The sequence below is a fragment of the Macrotis lagotis genome, chromosome 4 (genome assembly GCF_037893015.1).
Source record: "Macrotis lagotis isolate mMagLag1 chromosome 4, bilby.v1.9.chrom.fasta, whole genome shotgun sequence".
Classification (NCBI taxonomy): domain Eukaryota; kingdom Metazoa; phylum Chordata; class Mammalia; order Peramelemorphia; family Peramelidae; genus Macrotis; species Macrotis lagotis.
This window is the reverse complement of record NC_133661.1, coordinates 118183952-118204225: the sequence shown is the minus strand read 5'-3', so window position 1 is coordinate 118204225 and position 20274 is coordinate 118183952. Positions and strand designations below refer to the sequence as shown.

Genomic DNA, 20274 nt, shown 5'->3' with positions numbered 1-20274 from the left:
AAAGTATTTTTGAATAATCATTCTGGTTTATCCACATCCTCCTCTTCCCCTGTATTAACTTGGATAATAAAAAGTTTATTACAAATGAAATTAAGAAAGCATTCAAAGAGAATAAGTACTGTCTTTATCAGAAGGATTGTCTCAGTGCAATAATATTAATGATAGTATAATAATTGAGCCCCAGAGATATGAACTGGTTTTCCCATGGCTATACACCTGGTTGTTCAGAGCCAGTACGCTAACCCATGTCTCTTCTCATTCTTTCCACTATACCATATTGCCTCTTGGTGGAGCAGAAAACAATAATGATGCTGAGAAGTCTTTAATTTTCTTATGACTGTAACATCTATTGGATTTAAACAGACTTACCCAAAGCCCCATCCATCTATTGCACTTGTAAATATCACATTTCCCTGATCTGGTGAGAAGTAAAGGTGAGAATCATCTGTGTGCTCCAAGCCTGCACTCCAGTCATAAACTTGTTCTCCTGGTACAGAATCTGAACTCGCTTGCGATTCGGTTTCTCTTTTGGCCCATTCTTCTAAGACTTTAGAAGTAAAAAGAGCCCCAGTGAGTGCATTAATCTAGGGAAGACAGGTAAAATACAAAAATGTCATCCAGATGGTAAGAGATGATCATTGTGGGATATCCACTGTGGGGTACATACTCCCTAATTTCAGATAGTTAGTTTTTGAAGTAACAAAAGAATGCTGTCAAGTCATGAAGAAAATGTATGACTACCTTACCTTAGGCAAAAATATACCTAACCTTACTTAGAATAAGATATTAACAAGTTTGAACTGTCCAAAGTAAAATCAAATCAGAGGTATTCTGAAAGGTCATCTTTGTGATTTTTAATACAAATAAACATTGTCCAACCCTCTAGCAAACTTTCATTTTTATTTCTCTACACACTCAAATAGAAGTTCTCATTGATAAAATTTGACAATGCAAAAGAATTGACTTGCTATAGTCATATTGTTTTTAAAATGATGACCCATGACCTACAAATAACATTTTTACATGATTTTTTTGGATTTGGTTTGCTTCTGATACCTCTGACTTTTTTTGTATAGCAAAAGGTGTTTAATGAATAAGAATCTATTTAATCACTTACTATATACAAAGCACTATGCTAAAGTAATAGTAATACAGAAACATTTTAAAATGTATTTTAAAAGACTCAATAGTCAATATTTTCATCACTCTATTGCCTTTATACATACCATAAACCCTCTATTACCAGGTGACAAAAGCCTCCTATGAGTGGTTACTATAAACATGTTAAAAATCTTGATCTTTTCAGAAGAAAGCTTCATCAATTTTTTCCTGAAGTTTTCCATCCCAACCCACCAAATTTTACCATCCTCTTAAATTTCTGTGATTTCCCCAATTTGATAACAAAAGTATAATTTGATACAGTACCTGTTCTAAGATATTCTTCAGGTGAGAATATGCTTCCTGAGGTGTGAATTTAAGCTCCACTATCAAACGATCTATTTTATTGATCACTAGAACAGGGCGGATGTTTTCTAGCCAGGCTTGTCGAAGTACTGCTTGCGTCTAAGAGAAACACATGCAAATACAGCTTATGGTATAACAGAATTAAACTACATTAATAAAACCTTCAATGCAAAATAATTAAGACATTTCATCCTATCTAATCAAAATCTTATCCACATAAATTAGTCAGCAAACACAGTGCTTATGGAATTATTTATTAGGCAATTACTGGAAAGATTAGGAAAAATGGACTGGGTTAATTAGGAAAATTTTCCTAAAGTGGGTATTGAGCTAAAATTAGGAGTGTCAAGTTTGGGGAGATGTTCCATTTGAGGTGACAGTTGCTCTCAGTGATAAAATATATAAATAAACTTCTACAGTTTACAAAGTACTTTTCTATAAATCATTTCATTTGATCCTGACAACAACCTGCAAAGTAGATAATACATTATCTTATTATTATTCTCAGTTTTTTAAATGAGTCACAGTAAGTGGCAGAATCAGGTTTTGAACTAAAATTCAATTCTAAACCTAGTGTCCTGACGCAAAAGAACAATCAAAGCAAGTCTCAAAGTTGGATGAGAAAGCACTAAAAGTACACAAAATCAAAGAAGATAAGTTTTATTGACAAAAATCAGACTGAAAAAGAAGAGAAGAGGGGAAAACAAGTAAGGTAAAATTAACTGGAAGAAACCACTGAAGGAATTAGAGAGAACAGATTGGACCCCCAAGAAGCCTCAGAAAAACTATGAAAAATGAAATGGATGAAGCAGCTAGAAAAATGGCTCAAATTTCTGCATGATGGTTGCAGTATCACTTCAAACTTAGTGATGAAAATCAAACATCCATTTGCTTTCTGGGCCTACCATTCTTCCAGATTCAAAGTCATGCACTGGCTTCTCTTCTAACCCCCTCAGTTATATTGATTCATCCTTTTGAGATTTATTTCATTCATTGTTACTTCCTTTCCATGCCCACAGTCACTATTGTAATAAAGGACCTTATCTTTTCAGAAGGTCTTGGACCTCCTAACTGTTCCCCTTGCTTCCAGACTCTGCTTTAGGAAGAGAAGAGTTAGTTAGCTACATAGGAGGTATCATACAAGAGTAAAATTTTCAAGGTGGGGAAGCAATCTTGAGGTTCTCTGGTCATTTTACATTTATGAATTGTGAATCAAGAAATAGGATAATCTTCTGTTAAAAAGAAAGAAGACAAATAACTCACTTAATCTGATACCTAAGTGATTTGTTTGCCTCAGATCTTCAAAGCAGTAAGGTCACCAGCAAGGTTACCATGTTGACATTCACTTCAAGATGTGGACCCCCCATCAATGACAGTTAAGAATGATCCCAATAAAATATTCTGCTCATATCTTCCATGCACCCCTAATTTCTCATTCTCCAAGAGGGCAGCTTAGTTCAGAAGCTATCTCTGAGAACATGACAGCTACTTATGCAGCACCAAGAGTGGGAAATGAATTTTTTGACTACTTTTTCTTTGATTTTTTTTTTTTTTAATTTAGTAGCATGTAAGAATGGGGAGAATGACAATTAGGAGTTCAGGTTCTATCACCGCCAATAACTGTCTACTGGGGTCAGGGTAAGTCTCTCCTAAAGTCATCTGAAAAATGACAGAACTGGTAGAAATTAAAGTCCAGAACTTCCTTCAAACTATCTAAAACACAGTTTTCTTATTCCCCAGCTACAAAGTGATTTAGTTAATCTAGATGATGTTTAATCATCTTTCATTTTTAATACCAGAATACAGGCATAACTTCTACATAAGAAAAAATTATATATAATACACTTGATTCAGAGTACTGTGCTAAGGTTCAGGCAAGAGTTTAAAGAAAACTGAAACTGCTGTGGGATAGTAAAAGGAGCCCTGGGTTTGGAATAAGAATTTAATTCAAACCCTGACTGACTGGCACTTATTAGTTCTGTGACCATGGGCAAATTAATTCACCTCTCTGGGCTTCAGTTACTTCATCTAAAATTTGGAGTTGCAAAACTTGTACTACCTTGCACATAAGGTTATTGTTAAAAAAGCACTTTGTGTGAGTTAGTTACCACTAGGATTTTTCTTAAGACTCATTATTTCCCTCTGTTATTTCTAGTAAATGCCCTAATTTCTCATTATACATCACCTGTGGGCAGACTCCTTCCACAGCATCCACCACAATAATGCAGCCATCACAAATTCTAACAGCAGTTGATACTTCTGAGGAGAAATCCACATGTCCCGGTGAGTCTATCAGATTAATGAGGTATTCCTGATCATCTGAAATCAAGTTTTGTAAGTGAAGAGTAAAGGATTTCAACAGGTATGCTCAGTCACAAAAGCAAAGAAATTCCACACCAATAATGTAGTTGCACAGAAAGCCCCACATCTAAAGATCTCTCCCCACCCCTTATCTCAAATTGAGAAGTTCTAATTTTTAGTATAAAGTTAGTTGTAAATGGGAGGATCTCTTCTCATCTGTCTAACCCTCCAGACGGGGCAAGTTATTTAACTTAAAAGGATAACAAAGTCTAGGTACCTCACAACTTCAATGATCAAGATAAAATAGGAAAAAAAGGCACTGTGGAGTGACAGATTGAAATTTCATCCTATCCTTTAAATAAAATTCTAGTATCTAATCACAGTATTAATATTAAGAAAAATAAGACAAGATTTTCAGAGTTTCATGTAATACTTTAGTTAATACTGTATGAGTAAAGATAACAGGAACTCAACATAGAGATGACAGTCTTAAAGAAAAGCAACACACAATCCCATCTATTAAATAACAGTAAATATGTATGAATAGTCTGTAAACTTTAAAAGTGCTATATAAATGTGATCTGCTACTGGATAAAACTACAAAATAATAATTAATTCTACAAATCACATGAAAACCAATCTCATTATTTCATGTACACATTGCATAGACTTGATAGGATAGATGCTTAATGGAACCAAGTGACCATCAAGTTCAATGATTTTTATAGATGAATGGACTAGCTTCAGAAGGTTATTTGAATTCAACAAATATTTGTCAAATCTCCCCTACGTGAAAGGCAGTATACTGGATGCTATAAAATATATTAAAATAAATAAAATGTAGTCTTTAGCCTTGGAAACCTTGTAATTGTATAGAACAAATAAAGAAACATATACAATGCCTTCAATACAAAGCAGAATATGATAAATATCATGAAAGGAGTATACAAAGTACTCATGAGAGGTTGTGAAGAAAGAAGAGATCACATTTATACCAAGAGACATTAGAATACAAATAGAAGGGGCGGCTAGATGGCGTAGTAGATAGAGCACCAGCCTTGGAGTCGGGAGTACCTGGGTTCAAATCCGGTCTCAGACACTTAATAATTACCTAGCTGTGTGGCCTTGGGCAAGCCACTTAACCCCATTGACCTTGAAAAAAAAAAAAAGAATACAAATAGAAGTGGAAGCATCTGGATTTGGGAGGTTTGAAGGGCAAGACTGGGACAGGTAGACAACATAAAAGAGGGAATTCTAGCAAGTAGAAACAGCATGGCAGAGGTGAAGAGGAATGAAAGTATCCAGCTGGAGCAGTAGCTAATCCAAATGTGATGCAGCAAGTAAGGTAAGGTTCACATAAGGAAGTCCTGGGAGATAAGGTTGGAAAAGACAGCTTAGGAGTCAAAATGTAGAGGAGGATCATGCTGAAAAATTTGAATTTTATTCTGCAAGCAACAGAGATTACAGGATATGAAAAATACCACAGGAATAAAATCCATAAAATTTGACTACAAATTGGTCATGAGAGTGCTGTACAGAGAAAAGTCAAAGGTGATGACCAAAAATTTAAGCCTTACATAGCTGAAAAAAATGGTGTCTTTAACAGAAGCAGGGAAGTAGGGAAGGAGAGCTGAAAGTTATTTGAGATGAGTGGATTGAGTTGGTTTAGGGTTTGGGGGAATGGAAAGTGAGAAGGCACAATGGTAATTCTGGCTTGGACATTTTGAATTTGAGGAGATGCGTAGCCCATTTTTGGAAGTATAGAACTGGAGTATGGGGGACAGGTCAAGGAAGAGATAAAGATTTTAAGTCATTTGTGTAAAGGAATCAATGAAAGTTAAGTGACTGGTCCAAGCTCTCATAACTCATGATTATCTTGGATTAGAATTCCTAAGCCCTCATCAAGTTAACAATAAATTTAATTAATTTAATAGTTAAAGTTTTTTTGTGCCTAGGGGCAGTTTTCTTGTCTAATGGATAGAGTGCTGGGCCTACAGTCAGAAGATCAGGGTCAAAATCCAATCTCCACTTATCCCCCCCCCCCACTACCACCTCTCTCTACATCAGTTTCCTGAACTGTAAAATGAGGACAATTTGGTACCTATGTCATGGGATTATTGTGATACTTAAATGAGATAATATTTGTAAAATACTTAGTATAGGAATTGGCACATAATAAGCCTTAATAAATACTTGTTCTTTTCCTTCCTCTCTCCTTTCCCTAATTAAAAAAAAAACAACATAAAAATAAACCATTTGCTAGTATCCAGCATGTATATAATAACCAGCTTCTCCAGTAGAAGTTGGCCTAAAATACATAGAAAGAAGACATTTTGGGAAGACAGAATTTTAAACTATGCTGAGTAAATGTGTTAAGGTTTCTTACACCACCTGAGAGCTAAGTACTGATTGAATTAATGCCTGCTACAGATTCAGAAACAAATCTCTGCCCCTCATCTGTTTGAACAACTTCTCAATTACAAAGAACAAGCTAGGCACAAATATTAAGCCAATTTTAACATTCTAAGAAAAAGAAAAAACAGCTAAGGCGAAAAGAGGGAACCACCATATCCAAAGGCAATACCTTCCAGATGAGATTCTCTATTACTATTAGAAAGTTGTTAAGTGAAAAGAATCTCACACTTTTCCCCAAGAGTCCTCTGGTCTTTCAGTAAGCAATGGAGAATCGTTTAAGGAGTCTGTTCATTTGTTACATACACCAGACAAAAGATTTCCTCTGAGACCAGTAAAATGATGAGGTGAAGGGGGTCCCCACTTCAAATGAGGTGAAATTACTAAAAAAGTTATCAACAACACTATTCATTTAACACAGACACAGATCCAACAAGGAGGGCTTTCTTAAAATAGAGAGCCATGAACAAGTCAGTTCTCCACAAAGCCCTAGGTTTCTGATTGAGAAGAGTTCACTATTTCTCAACTATTATTATCCCACACCCACCTCTCTGCCATGCAGCTGGGTTCCACCCTGTCTGAGATTCTGACGTGCTGCTCCCACTCCTATCTGGGACACTGGGCTTCTCCTTGGTGATTCACTGATTGATTGGTGAGAGCTCACCATATGTAGCATGTCTCAGAATTGCCAGTGGAATGCATGGAGTTCCTGACTATAATGTCTTCTCTTTACTCCTTTGTACCTCTTGACAAAATAATCAAACCAATACTACAATTCCTGAAAAGGACCATCAAAAAACAGACCCTTATTTTGCCATCCCTTTTTTTAAAATATAAGTTCCCTCAGAGAGGAGTTGGGCTTGCTTTTTATATTTGTAGCTTCAGTCTGCAGAGTAGCACCTAGCAATTAATAACTGTTCCTTTATTCATTCAGCCATGGCTACTAAGAATACGAAGTCCCAACTTTTCATTTTTGCCTTCATTTTTAATAGGAATTTTAATAGGAAACAAGAAAGTTTCTTAGCTCTTTCCTTAATTTTAAAGGGTGAAAACAAAACATTTGTAGAAAGCAATACATATCCATAGCTTTGTTCAAACTTTTTTTATTGTAAGGTTCCCCAACCAAAATGTATGAATCATCTTGGGTATACATTAACAATCTTGGAAAAAGAAATGGAAACAAGAAATGCATACTGAGAACAATCCTTTCCTTCTGTTTAAGATAAGGAGGGTGGGCATCAGGACAGTACACAACTATAGCTCAGTAAGTTTGTAATAGTGTGGCAATTACAATTTACCTCCCCAACCTGGTCTTTAGAATTACTGAGCTGCAGACCCAAGAAACTGGTCATCAAACCAGCGCAAAAGACCCCCAGTAAAACTTTTCATTATTATTATAAAAAAGGAACCAAAATATAAAATGTGGTTCAGTTGGTCATTCTAGTCTTAGTATAAAAGACTCAGAGAAAAGAGTAAGTACAGCAGAGAAAATGAGTCTTCCATAGCCTTAGTTATTCTTTGAGTCAAGGGAATGCAAAATCTTGAGAAAAAAGGGTTTGTTTGGGTTTTTTTTGGCAAGGTGGTTATGTGACTTGCCCAAGGTAACACAGCTAGGTAATTATTAAGTATCAAATTTGAACTCAAGTCCTCCTGACTCTAGGGCCAGTGCTCTATCCATTGTGCAACCTAGCTGCCCCCCCCCCCCTTTTAAAGGCACTAAACTAAAGTTCACAATACTATAAATGAAAACTCCTTTGAGAATAGATATCTCTGCATCATGTTTATACTTTGGCCATCTAAGAATGATATTTAATGGAAAACTGCATCTGTTTTAGATACTGATAAAAAGAACAATTATTATAAATTGATGAAACTTTTTTTGTTTTAGCAAGATAATATTAATTGCCTCCTAGCTGCCCCCCAAAATGCTGAAACTTTTTAAACTAATGTGTTACCTTTATTGTAAAAAGCAATGTTGGACACCTAACACAAAGTAGCTCAAACTTAACTACTAGAACAGGACCTAACTGGCATTGTGCAGTGGAAATGATTCAAAGTCTCAAAACACAGGTTCAAATCCCAGTCCTGTCAATTATCTAGCCAGTTATATTTCCTATTTTATAAATTAAGGGTAATTAATAATAGTTCTATTCCTTAGCTTATAAAAAGGCAGCAGGGTAGAATGGATGGAATGTTATACCTGGAGTCAGAAAGTCACAGATTGAAAATCTACTTCTGCAGAGCTCATGATTTAGAAGATGGCAAGTCACCTCCAAGTTTATGGCTCTAACATCTATGTACTAAGTTATACCAAAGACAGAAGGGAATTCCCACATGAATGAAATTGCAGATTCTTTACACACTGACCTACTTCAGTGTGTCATCATGACGACAATAATGTTTAAAAAGCACTCTGTGATTTGCACAGCTATACAAATTTGAGAATGGTTAGAATACTGACACACTCCCCAGTTTTGTCTTCTTCCTTCAAACTCCAGCACATACTGCTTAGCACCACCACCAGATTTAACTTCCTGAAACATCACTTCATCACATCACTTCCCAGTTTAAGAGTCTATAATGCATCTTGTTCTATGAAACCCAAACTCCAAATCCAAAGATAACACTAGATAAAATTATTTCATTCAAAGTCAGTTATTGATTTCATTTCTCTCTAAGAGTTTTGCAAATAAGTTTGATCACAGAACTCTTTTTGGCTTGAGATATTCTGACAAAACTTTGAACACTCGAGAGGATTTCAAGAACATAAATACCAAGGAATAAAAAAATTTTCAGAATGAGAGGTCATTAAGCTTTTTTTATGCCCCTATAATTATTACACATAATAAATATTTTTGAAACATAATTTCAATGTCTTCTCACAAAACATTCAAAATATGGAAAGAGTAAGGATCTGTCTACAAGTCTCATTTAGCCACTTACAATCTATAGCCCTGGGCCACAGTTCCCTCAGCTATAAAAGGGGATAGCAGGAGCACTGGGAAGAAAACATTTTGAAAACTTTCAAGAGCTATACAGACGTGAATTATTAGTATTACAATTATTTCTTCACATTTTTTTTGAAACAAAAGTCTGCAGGTGACAGTTTGAGGAAACAGCATGGTCAAGAACAAAGTGGGATCATTTTTGAAATCAGAGGCCCCTGGTTTGAATTTTCCCTGTGTGACTAAGCAAGTAGTTCAGCTTCCTCATCTGTAAATGGGAAGGTCAGACTAGATCAGAGATCAAATTCACTGCTGCCTGAACTAATTTAAAATGTAATTATAGATGTTAAGCAAAATATGTAAAAATACAGATAAAGTTAATCTCAGATTTTCTCAGTTAATATGTAGGACACAGAGTTACTTTTCTATTTCATAACTTATCGAATTCTATTCTTCCAACTCTCACTCTATAATTCTCAATGCTGCTTAAAGGGATTAAGGAAGTCAATGAATAAAATATCTTAAATTTAATAATTACATGAAATCTAGGATACTACTATGGAGATAATATTAATTCAACCAAAATTTACCAAGCTAGGAATTATACTAGATATTAGTTTATTACTAAGTAAATAGAAATCTGTTCATTTCTTAAGAAATTTAAAAAACATTGTTCATGAAGCCTAATGTTATCTGGTCATGAAGTCAAAAGTTATCTGGCTATGAAGCCAAAGGTTATTAAGAAAGCTAGGGTCTTGCGCCCAAAGGGCAACAAAAATGTACATACCCTTTGATCCAGCAATACCACTATTGGGTCTATACCCTGAAGAAACGATGAAAAAGGGTAAACATAACATGTACATAAATATTCATAACAGCTCTGTTTGTGGTAGCAAAGAATTGGAAATCAAATAAATGTCTTTCAATTGGGGAATAGCTTAGCAAACTGGAGTATATGTATGTCATGGAACACTATTGTTCTATTGGAAACCAGGAGGGATGGGAATTCAGGGAAGCCTGGAGGGATTTACACGAATTGATGAGATTAGCAGAACCAGAAAAACACTGTAAACCTTAACAGCAACATGGGAGTGATGATCAACCTTGATGAACTTGCTCATTCCATCAGTGCAACAATCAGTGACAATTTGGGGCTGTCTGCAATGGAGAATACCATCTGTATGCAGAGAAAGAACTGTGGAGTTTGAACCAAGGACTATTAACTTTAATTTAGAAAAAAAAACTGATATCTTATTATCTGATCTTGCTATCTCTTATACTTCATGTTTCTTTCTCATCACATTCAATTTGGATCAGTGTACACCATAGAAACAATGTAAAGATTGGCAAATGTCTTCTGTGAGGGGTGAGGGGAGGGAAGTAAGATTAGGGGGAAAAATTGTAAGACTCAAAATAAATAAAATCTTAAAAAAAAAGAAAGCTAGGTTCTATTATCAAGAAACAACTCAATTGGAGAGAGCGGGGGAAGGAAAGAGGGAAGAAAAGAAGAAAAAAGTTATATAACTTCATTATATATTTGAAGGAAATAGCAAGTTGTATATAAGCAATCATCTTTTTTTATTCTGCTATCTTATGGAAATGCTTATTTTATAAATTAAAACTATTTTTAAGAGTCTAAATCAGTGATTCTTGAAGGCAGTTTTGTTATACATGTTCTGAGAATTGTATAAAACTTACACTTTGCATGTCATGCTAACTTTTAAAAAGTAGCTTTAAAAATTATGAAAAAAATATTCTAAGCAGAAAACATCTCTCTGCTCTACTCTGTTAATTTTATTCTTTTCTGAATTTTTTTAAAGAAGTTTCCATTCTGGTTCTTTTGTTCTGTAACATTCCTGGTTTTTTTTTTAATGTATTTAGCTTTATACTTTTATTCTGTATCTTTAAATCTCATAAAATTGGTTCACTCAACAAATATTTATTGGGCACATAATGTTTCCAGTGCTATACAAAGTAATGAAAGAAAGAAAAAGGTTATATAATAGCCCTGGCCCTTGAGAAATTAACAGTCAGGAATGAAAATAGAATTAAAAACGTCAAATAATTATGGTAGAATTTAATAACTTCCAGGAAAAAAGTACAAACAAATAGAAGAATTCAGAGAGAGATTCCTTAATTGCAGGGTGGTGTGTAGGGAGGAGGACTAGGGAAAGTAAGATTTGGTAGTAAGAGTGACAAACCCCAGAAGAAAAAAGGGAGAGAGGTTTCTTTGCAGCACTTTCCCCCTTCCTACCAGTCACGAATAACTTAAAGCTTGTCCCTCAACTGCTGTCCTCTTCTGCCTACTTACTATTTTATTTTGGATAGGGCTTGTAATTTCATTGGTGTAGGGAACTCAGAGTGAGAATTTTCCTTTGTCAATGTAGGTTGCTAATTGCTTTGCAACTTAACAGTCTGAAAGAATTGTAAGAAGTTAAGTGATTTGTCTAGGGACATAGACCCAGCAAGTATTATAAGTAGGTCTTGAATCAGGTCTCAATATCTACTGATGTCTCTGACTATTACAGTTTAACTGTAAAAGGACTTCTTTCCATGAACATTACATGTGCTACCTTTTATCTGTGACTATTCAGATATTCCATAAAGTAAAAATAAAGAACCTTTTCAGCAGAAGTAGACATCTGATTGACAAGTGAGATACAGTGTTAATGTAACAGAAAATCACCACAAGAAAGTGCTTTATCACTCTTCTATATTTTCTAATGACAGCTTCAATATTGTCCTCTTTCTTATCTTCACTCTCCAAAAATTCTAGTTTTAGGTCTTCAATACCATACTATAATTATTTTACAGATTTCAGAAAATGATAACAGCACCACAAGTCCATTGAGAAACGTGTATTGAGTAAATCTTGTCAACAGACAACCTTCACTTTAAAGTATTCTAATTTTTTTAAAAAAAGAATTGTTATAATGGGTAAATTAATTAGAAAGAGAAACAAAAAAAGTAAGATATTAAATGTAATGCAACCTAAGTTTTACCTTTTTCATAGTGTAGGGAAATAGCACTTGATTTCATGGTGATTCCTCGAATTTGTTCATCTTCTCGGCTATCCATATATCTTAACTAAAAAAACCAAAAAACCCAAAAGTTTATATGTACATTCACTATACAAACATATGTGTGTGTGCATGCATGCATGTATGTGTGTGTATTTAACACTGATTTAAAGTGTGATACGATGAATGGGGTATTCTTATAACAAAACACTATAAATTTAACGATATAATAGAACTATATAATTTAAATTAAATTCAGGAATTTAAAAAAATAGAATTAACAAATAAATGAAAATATGTCAAATTTTACCCTTACTAACTGGAACAAAAATTTGCACTTAAAACATATTTTCCCAAAATTAATTTTAATCTTCCATTTTACTCTAATATCTAATGTGAGCAATTTTACACATGAACATTTAGAACAGAAGAATTTCTTCTACTGCTCAACATCATTAGTACTAGTTCTAGTTTTAAAGCAACAGTTTGAATATATTAGTGAAATATTCACACATGTTTAGTGTTGAACAATATTTCTCTTGGACTCTATCTTCTGCTAGAATCAATGGCAAAGAATAACATCAAATGTGGTTCTACTCTCAACACTAAATCTCCCACAGTTTCTTCTTCTGGTCACTCCAAACCCTAAATAGAGATAATCTCTAAGGCCCAAATTCTTGATCCTCCACCCTTCTGCTTTTTACATTTTCTTTTGCAGAAAGCTGTCTCACTATAATGATGATTTTTTTTAAAATAAATTTTTATTTTATTTTTAAATCCCCCCCCCTGCTCTGGTTACATGCAAAAGCAAGTTTCAATATTTATTTCAAAAACTTCAGGTTCCAAATTCTTTCCTTTCCTCCCACCCTCACTCCCCTCATTGAAAAAGCAAGTAACCTGGTGTAGGTTAAAAATATGTACCCATGAAAAACATTTCTCCAATAGTCATGTTGTAAAAGTAAATGTAACCTACCCACCCAAAGAAAGAGAAAACTCAAGAAAAAAAAAAAGTGAGGTGGGGAAAAAGTCTCTCAGTCTGTACTCAGACACCATCAGCTTTGTCTTTGGAATGGATAGCATTCTTTATCATAAGTCCATCAAAGACAATGCTTCATATTACCTTCCCACAGTTGCTATTGTTAGCTATATTTCCTCCATCCTATTCCTCCCATCCCCATTTATTCTATTCTTTTCCTATCCCTCCTCAGAAGTGTTGCATCTGACCACTCTCTCCCACAATCTTCCCTCTCTTCTATCACCTATACCCTTGTTCCCTCCCTGTCCCCCTTCTGCCATCCCTCTCCTCTCCTATTTTCCTCTATTTTCCTTCTATACCCAATTGAATGTATATGTTATTCTTTCTCTGAGCCACTTTCAATAAGAGTAAGGTTCACTCAATCCCTCTAACCCTCCCCTTCTTCCATTTCATTGCAAAAGCTTTTTCTTGCTTCTTTTATGTGAAATAGCTTACCTGAATTCTATTTTTCCTTTCCCTTTCTCCCATTTCTTATATTATACTTTCAAATTCAACTCCCTCCTGACTATATATATTCTACTTCTAACTTCCCTAATAAATTTAACAGTTCATGAGTTATCAATATCATCTTCCGGTGTAGGAACACAAGGAGTGCAACATCGTTAAGTCCTTCATGATTAGCCCTTCCTGTTCACTCTCTCTATGCTTCACCTGAGTCTTCTACTTGAAGATTAAACTCTCTGTTCAGCTCTGGCTGTTCATCAGGAAAGTTTGAAAATCCCCTTTTCATTGAACATACATCTTTTACCCTGAAAGAGTATACTCAGTTTTGCTGGATAGTTCATTCTTGGTTGCAATCCAAGCCCTTTTGCCTTCCAGAATAGCATATTCCGAGCCCTATGAGTCCTTAAGGGAGAAGTTGCTAAATCTTGTGTCATCCTGTCTGTAGCTCCACAATATTCTTTCTTTCTGGTTGCTTATAGTATTTTTCTCCTTGACTTGGGAGTTCTGGAATTTAACTACAATATTCCTGATAGTTTTCATTTAGGAATCCTTTCCAGAGGTGACCAGTAGATTCTTTCAATTTCTATTCTACCCTCTGCTTCTAGGATATAGGGCAGTTTTCCTCGATAATTTTTTTTAAAAAATGACATCTAGGCTCTTTTTTTTGGTCATGTTTTTCAGGAAGTCCAACAATTTTTATATTATATTATCTCTCCTGGATCTGTTTTCCAGATCAGTTATTTTACCAATGAGATATTTCACATTTTCTTCTAGTTTTTCATTCTTTTGGTTTTGTTTTATTGTTTCTTGATTTCTCACAAAGTCATCCACTTCCCTTAGCTCCATTCTACTTTGAAGAAGAGAGCTTTGGTATTTCCTTTTCCATCTGGCCAATTCTGCTTTTAAAGGCATTCTTCTCCTCATTGGCCTTTAGAACTGCTTTTCTCATTTGACCCAAGTGGAATTTTTTTTTTAAGTTTTTGCAAGGCAAATGGGGTTAAGTGGCTTGCCCAAGGCCACACAGCTAGGTAATTATTAAGTGTCTGAGACTGGATTTGAACCCAGGTTCTCCGGACTCCAGGGTCGGTGCTTTATCCACTGCACCACCTAGCTGCCCCTCCAAGTGGATTTTTAAGATGTTATTTTCTTCAATTTTTTTGTATTGTCTTCACTAAGCAGTTGACTTGGTTTTCATGATGTTCTTGCAGCACTCTCATTTCTCTTCCCAATTTTCCCTCTACCTCCTTTACTTGATTTTCAAAATCTTTTTTGACCTCTACCATAGCCTGAGACCAATTCATTTTTTCTTGACAGCTTTGGATGCAGAGGCTTTGATTTTGATATGTTCTGAGTATGTGTTTTGATCCTCCATAGGACCAAAGTAATTGTCTATGGTTGAATTTTTTCTTCAGTTTGCTCCTTTCCCCATCCTGATTTGACTTTAAGTCTTTGTTAAGGTGGACCTCTGCTTCCAGGGTGGAGGACACACTGGCCCAAGTTTTTAAAGGTTTTTAACAGCAGTTTTCAGGGACTCCCCCCTGCCTCCCCTCAGGGACCTGTAAGTTCTCAAGGTTTTATGAGAGACTATGACTGCTCTCCTGATCAGTGCTCTGGTCTGTGGATGACCTCAAGCATTCCTTACTGCCCTGGAACCATGAGGAGAGTTTCTGCTCTGCTGTGATTCTGCTCCTTTTTCTGAGACTGGGGTCCCAGACTGGACCTGGAACTGAGTATGGGTGAAGCAACAGAGTCTTGCCTCAGGGATCTCGCCTCTGCAATCTCCCCCAACCACCTTACTGTCCATGGATTGAGTGCTCTGAAAGCAGACTCCCCAGGCTTGCTCCTGGTTCCCTGGGGCTGGGTCTGCTCTGAGGTCTGTGCTAGACTGGCTCTGCTCTCACTCTAGAGTGCCAAGTTTTCTTGTTGACTTTCCAAGTTCTCCTTGGCAATTCCTGGGCTGAGAAGTCTGGAAACCTATATCACTGCGATGGCCCCAGGCAACCCTAAAATCCATTCCTGGATGGCCTGGGCTGTGTTGTGGTCCCTTTCTAAGAGCCTGGTATAACAGACCCTTCCTGCAGATCTTCCAAATTGTCTTGGGCTAGAAAATTGTTTCCCCTCAGTCTTTTTGTGGGTTCTGCCACTTTAGAATTTGGTTAGAGTCATTTATTTAAAGGTATTTGGAATGGTTTTGGGAGAGATCATGGGAGTCCCTGCCTTTACTCTTGGCTTGACCCTGATGGTGATGTTTTCAAAGCTACACAGGAGATGCTTGTCATTCTTGATTTTGCAAGGCAAATGGGGTTAAGTGGCTTGCCCAAGGCCACACAGCTAGGTAATTATTAAGTGTCTAAGACCAGATTTGAACCCAGGTACTCCTGACTCCAGGGCCTCCACTGTACCACCTAGCCGTCCCTATGCTTGTCATTCTTTAAGGACAGTTTCGAGTTTTCTGAAAATAGTAGAATTCAATAGTATACATAATTCTTTACAAAAATAGCCCAAGAAGAGTTGGTACATTGAAGAATTCTCTTTTATGGATGTTTTCTATATCTAAAATTCTGACCTTTCACCTCACCAGAACTCACCAACTTCAATCACACTAGGCATTATTATTTGCCACCAATTTTAGCAAAAGAATCCAAAAGAGATATTGGTCAAGACTGACTGATTAGCATTAAGCTTCCCTAACTTTAACTGGATATTGTCTATTGAATGTGTATCATTCCAACTGAACTCTTACAAAACCTAATTCAAACTATTCTTCTTTAAACTTACTCCTTCCAATATGCAAAGGCAATTTACAGATGAGATTTAAGCAATCCATACATAGTCATGTGAAAAACTGCTCTAAAGCACTACTTATTAGAGAAATGCAAATTAAAGCTTCTCTGAGATACCACCTCACACCTCTCAGACTGGCCAATATGACCAGGAAGGATAATGATCATTGTTGGAAGGGTTGTGGGAAATCTGGAACACTATTACATTGGTGATGGAGCTGTGAATTCATCCAATCTTTCTGGAGAGAAAATTGGAACTACACCCAAAGGGGAACAAAAATGTGCATACCCTTTGAATCAGCAATACCACTACTGGGTCTATACCCTGAAGAGATGATGAAAAAGGGTAAAAACATCACTTGTACAAAAATATTCATAGCAGCCCTGTTTGTGGTGGCAAAGAATTGGAAATCAAGTAAATGTCCTTCAATTGGGGGAATGGCTTAGCAAACTCTGGCATATGTATGTCATGGAACACTATTGCTCTATTAGAAACCAGGAGGGATGGGAATTCAGGCAAACCTGGAGGGATTTACATGAACTGATGCTGAGTGAGATGAGCAGAACCAGAAAAACACTGTACACCCTAACAGCAACATGGGGGCAATGATCAACCTTGATGGACTCACTCATTCCATCAGTGTAACAATCAGGGACAATTTGGAGCTCTCTGCAATGGAGAATACCATCTGTATCCAGAGAAAGAACTGTGGAGTTTGAACAAAGACCAAAGACTATTAACTTTAATTTAGGAAAAAAAAAATGGTATCTTATTGTCTGATCTTGCTATCTCTTATACTTTATCTTTCTTAAGCATATGAATTCTCTCTCATCACATTCAATTTGGATCAATGCATGCCATGAAAATAATGTAAAGACTGACAAATTGCCTTCGGTGGGGGGAGTAAAGTTAGGGGGGGAAATTGTAAAACTCAAAATAAAATCTTAAAAAACTTACTCCTTCCAAACTTTCTATTTCTCTCAGTGATCACACTCATTCTGAGTTTCCCAAGCCCCAATCTTTGTGTCCTCTCATTTCTTTCCTTTTCCTTTGGCCTTCAACACTCAGTTATGAAGCCATATCTTCCTAATGACAGATCATAAGGTTTTTAAGGGCAGTACAAAAGAGATTTGTAATAACCATTGTACTTATCCCAATCACCACAGTCCTCAGTATTTCATGCCCTTATTACTGAAAACAAATCCTAATTGGCCTTTCTCCTCAGCTATAATCCATTCTAGAGATCATCCGTAGATCAACCATCCTAAGATGCTATTTTGACTCTGTTAATTCCATGTTTAAAAGCTTTTACCTATTTCCCACTATACTCAGGATGAAGTTCAAACCAGCTTTCAAGGTTCTCTTCCAATACTGGCCCCACAATACTAATCTTACTAATCTAACCCAAGAAACTCTTAGCAAGATGGTCTTGTTGTCCTCCAAACACATCACTTTCAAATCTTTGTTTATATTGCCCATCAATCTATTTTCTAGTGCCATTAAACCACCCTCATTCCCTATTGCAAAAACTATCTGTACTATTCATTTTTGTACTTAAATCAAGATCCTCCTCATATTGTTATGTACTTGTTTTCTGAGTATACCAGCCCAGTTCCCTAACTAGAACATAACTTCTTTTGGGCAAGAATCATGTTTTAGACATCTTTCATATCTTAAGAGTGCTGAGCCTATGGTAAACACTCAATAAATACTTGCTGAACTTCATTTTAGAAGCCTGATCAATATGCATCCATGATAAAAGAATATCTTACCTTCCCAGCCAGGCGACTGGAGATGATTCCATTGCTAGATATGAGGCAATCTGCCAGTGTGGTTTTCCCTATAAATAAGAATAATTAAAAGGCATTTGTTCTAAAAAAAAAAGAATCAAATTATAAGAGAAGAGAGTCTATACAGGACTGAGTACTTGATCACTAGAATTGACTTAGTAAAAATTCCACAGCTTTTTTTTTGTTGTTTTTGATTTTTTTGCAAGGCAATGGAGTTAAGTAACTTGCCCAAGATCACACAGCTAGGTAATTATTAAGTGGGTGAAATTGGATTCAAACTCAGGCCTTGACTCTAGGGCCAGTGCTCTATCCAATATGCCACCTAGCTGGCCCCCATAGTTGTTATTGAGAAGTAAAGCTAGACCAAAATCTAGCACCTAAAATAAATTAGAGCCTAGATTGTAGTTGAGATAGTGCTGGCCTTAAACATAAAAAGACCAAGTTTGAATCCTGCCTCAGATACCTGCTAGCTACCTCAGATACCTGATAGAAGTAATTAATCTCTCTCTCTCTCTCTCTCTCTCTCTCTCTCTCTCTCTCTCTCTCAATCTTAGTTTCCCTTATTGTAAAATGGGAAATACCCACCTCACAGAGTTGTTGTAAGAATCAGAGGAGACAATACATGTAAATTGCTTTGCACAACTTAAGTTCTGCTTCTACAGCTACTACTAACATCACCATCACCACCATTACCACATGAAAGATAACTCAAGTTATGGTCCTTTAGAAGATTATCTTAAGAAAAAAAGGAACTCTACACAAAGTGCATCAGCACTCTGAGAAGAATGCAAAAAAGTAATTCAAGATGACACATTCTTTAGGATGGAAAAATGGAAATAAAGATTGAACTTAGAAATCAAAAGACCTGGGTTTATATCCCATCTCCATTGGTAATTAATTATATGCACTTGGGTAAGTCATTTTAACTCTGAGTACACCATTTGGAAAATGAATGGCTCGTCTCATAATTATGGGATTTAAATTATGAGATTTATTATTAAATTATGAGATTAATAAATTATAAGATTTAAACTACTGAAATGCTGCTTTGCTCATAGAGTACAACTCCTTTGATATAGGCATGCTATGATGGACCATCCTGCTTTAGTACCTCCTATGTCTCACAATCAATTTCAAAGTTCCTCAAAGAGATTGTGAGAATGTCCTTGTGAGCTTCTTGCAAATGCTTGTTTTGAATGAATTCTCTGCAAAATTGTCATTTATGCAAGCATACTTATCAATTGTAAAGGGTCAGAGAAATATGTACTGGCAGGATTTCTTTTTCCACCTCCAAACATTCTTTGACCCAGATTATTAGGGTTATTATTTTCTTCTCACTCAGCAGAATCACTACAGCTACAAACAACAAACTCTTAACCTCCTCCAAAAGAATGGGGGAAATGACCCAGAAATAAGTATTAAGATATTCTTGAATAGAAGAATCTGTAATTTTTTTCAGTGCAGTTAATCCCTCCAACTATAAAGATTTCTAAGTCAACTAGACTTAGGTGATGGTTTCTAGGATTAATAAAGCAAAATTTTATTACCCAACTCTGTCTTAAATGCTATCTAAAAGAGGATTAATTTCTGATATATCTAAAAAAAATGCAATACTAAGTAGTTTAGCATAAAAAGCATCCCCAGAAAATAAGAAAGCAACATAATCCCATAATAAAAACCAGTCATAGTACATGTTATACAAGAAAACTTTCTATGTATAATAGAAAAAAAACTTGCCAATGACTTTTTATGAATTTTCAGACTACCCAATGGGAGAAAAAAGTTAAGAGGGGTAAAGTGGAAAGAATACTGGCTCTGGAGACAAAAGACTATATTCGAATTCCCCTTCTGATACTATTTCTCTATGACTTTGGAGAAACCATCTCATATACCCTTAGCATGTCAGTAGCTCTGTTTCTTCATCTATATAATTTTATAGATTCTAATTTGAGGCATAGATTGGAGATGGCCTCAGAGATCTCTTTCAGTTCTTAGCCAATGATTTTGTTTGTTGTTGATGTTCAGTCATTTGAGTTGTGTCTGACTCTGACCCCATTTGTGTTGGGGGTTTTTGGCAA

At 35.8% G+C, this 20274-nt stretch overlaps 1 protein-coding gene across 2 annotated transcripts in view; it reads right to left on the bottom strand.

Moving 5' to 3' along the window:
• The window catches only part of EFL1 (elongation factor like GTPase 1), a 202547-nt gene that overhangs the window by 173921 nt on the left and 8352 nt on the right, over nucleotides 1-20274 (bottom strand). For both annotated transcript variants that reach the window (XM_074233988.1, XM_074233987.1), the window contains exons 3-7: nucleotides 18179-18246; nucleotides 12125-12209; nucleotides 3650-3783; nucleotides 1426-1563; nucleotides 370-584 (exon numbers count right to left, since the gene is read on the bottom strand). In XM_074233988.1, the coding sequence (XP_074090089.1) occupies nucleotides 370-584; nucleotides 1426-1563; nucleotides 3650-3783; nucleotides 12125-12209; nucleotides 18179-18246 (640 nt within the window). The remainder of the gene's footprint in view (nucleotides 1-369; nucleotides 585-1425; nucleotides 1564-3649; nucleotides 3784-12124; nucleotides 12210-18178; nucleotides 18247-20274) is intronic.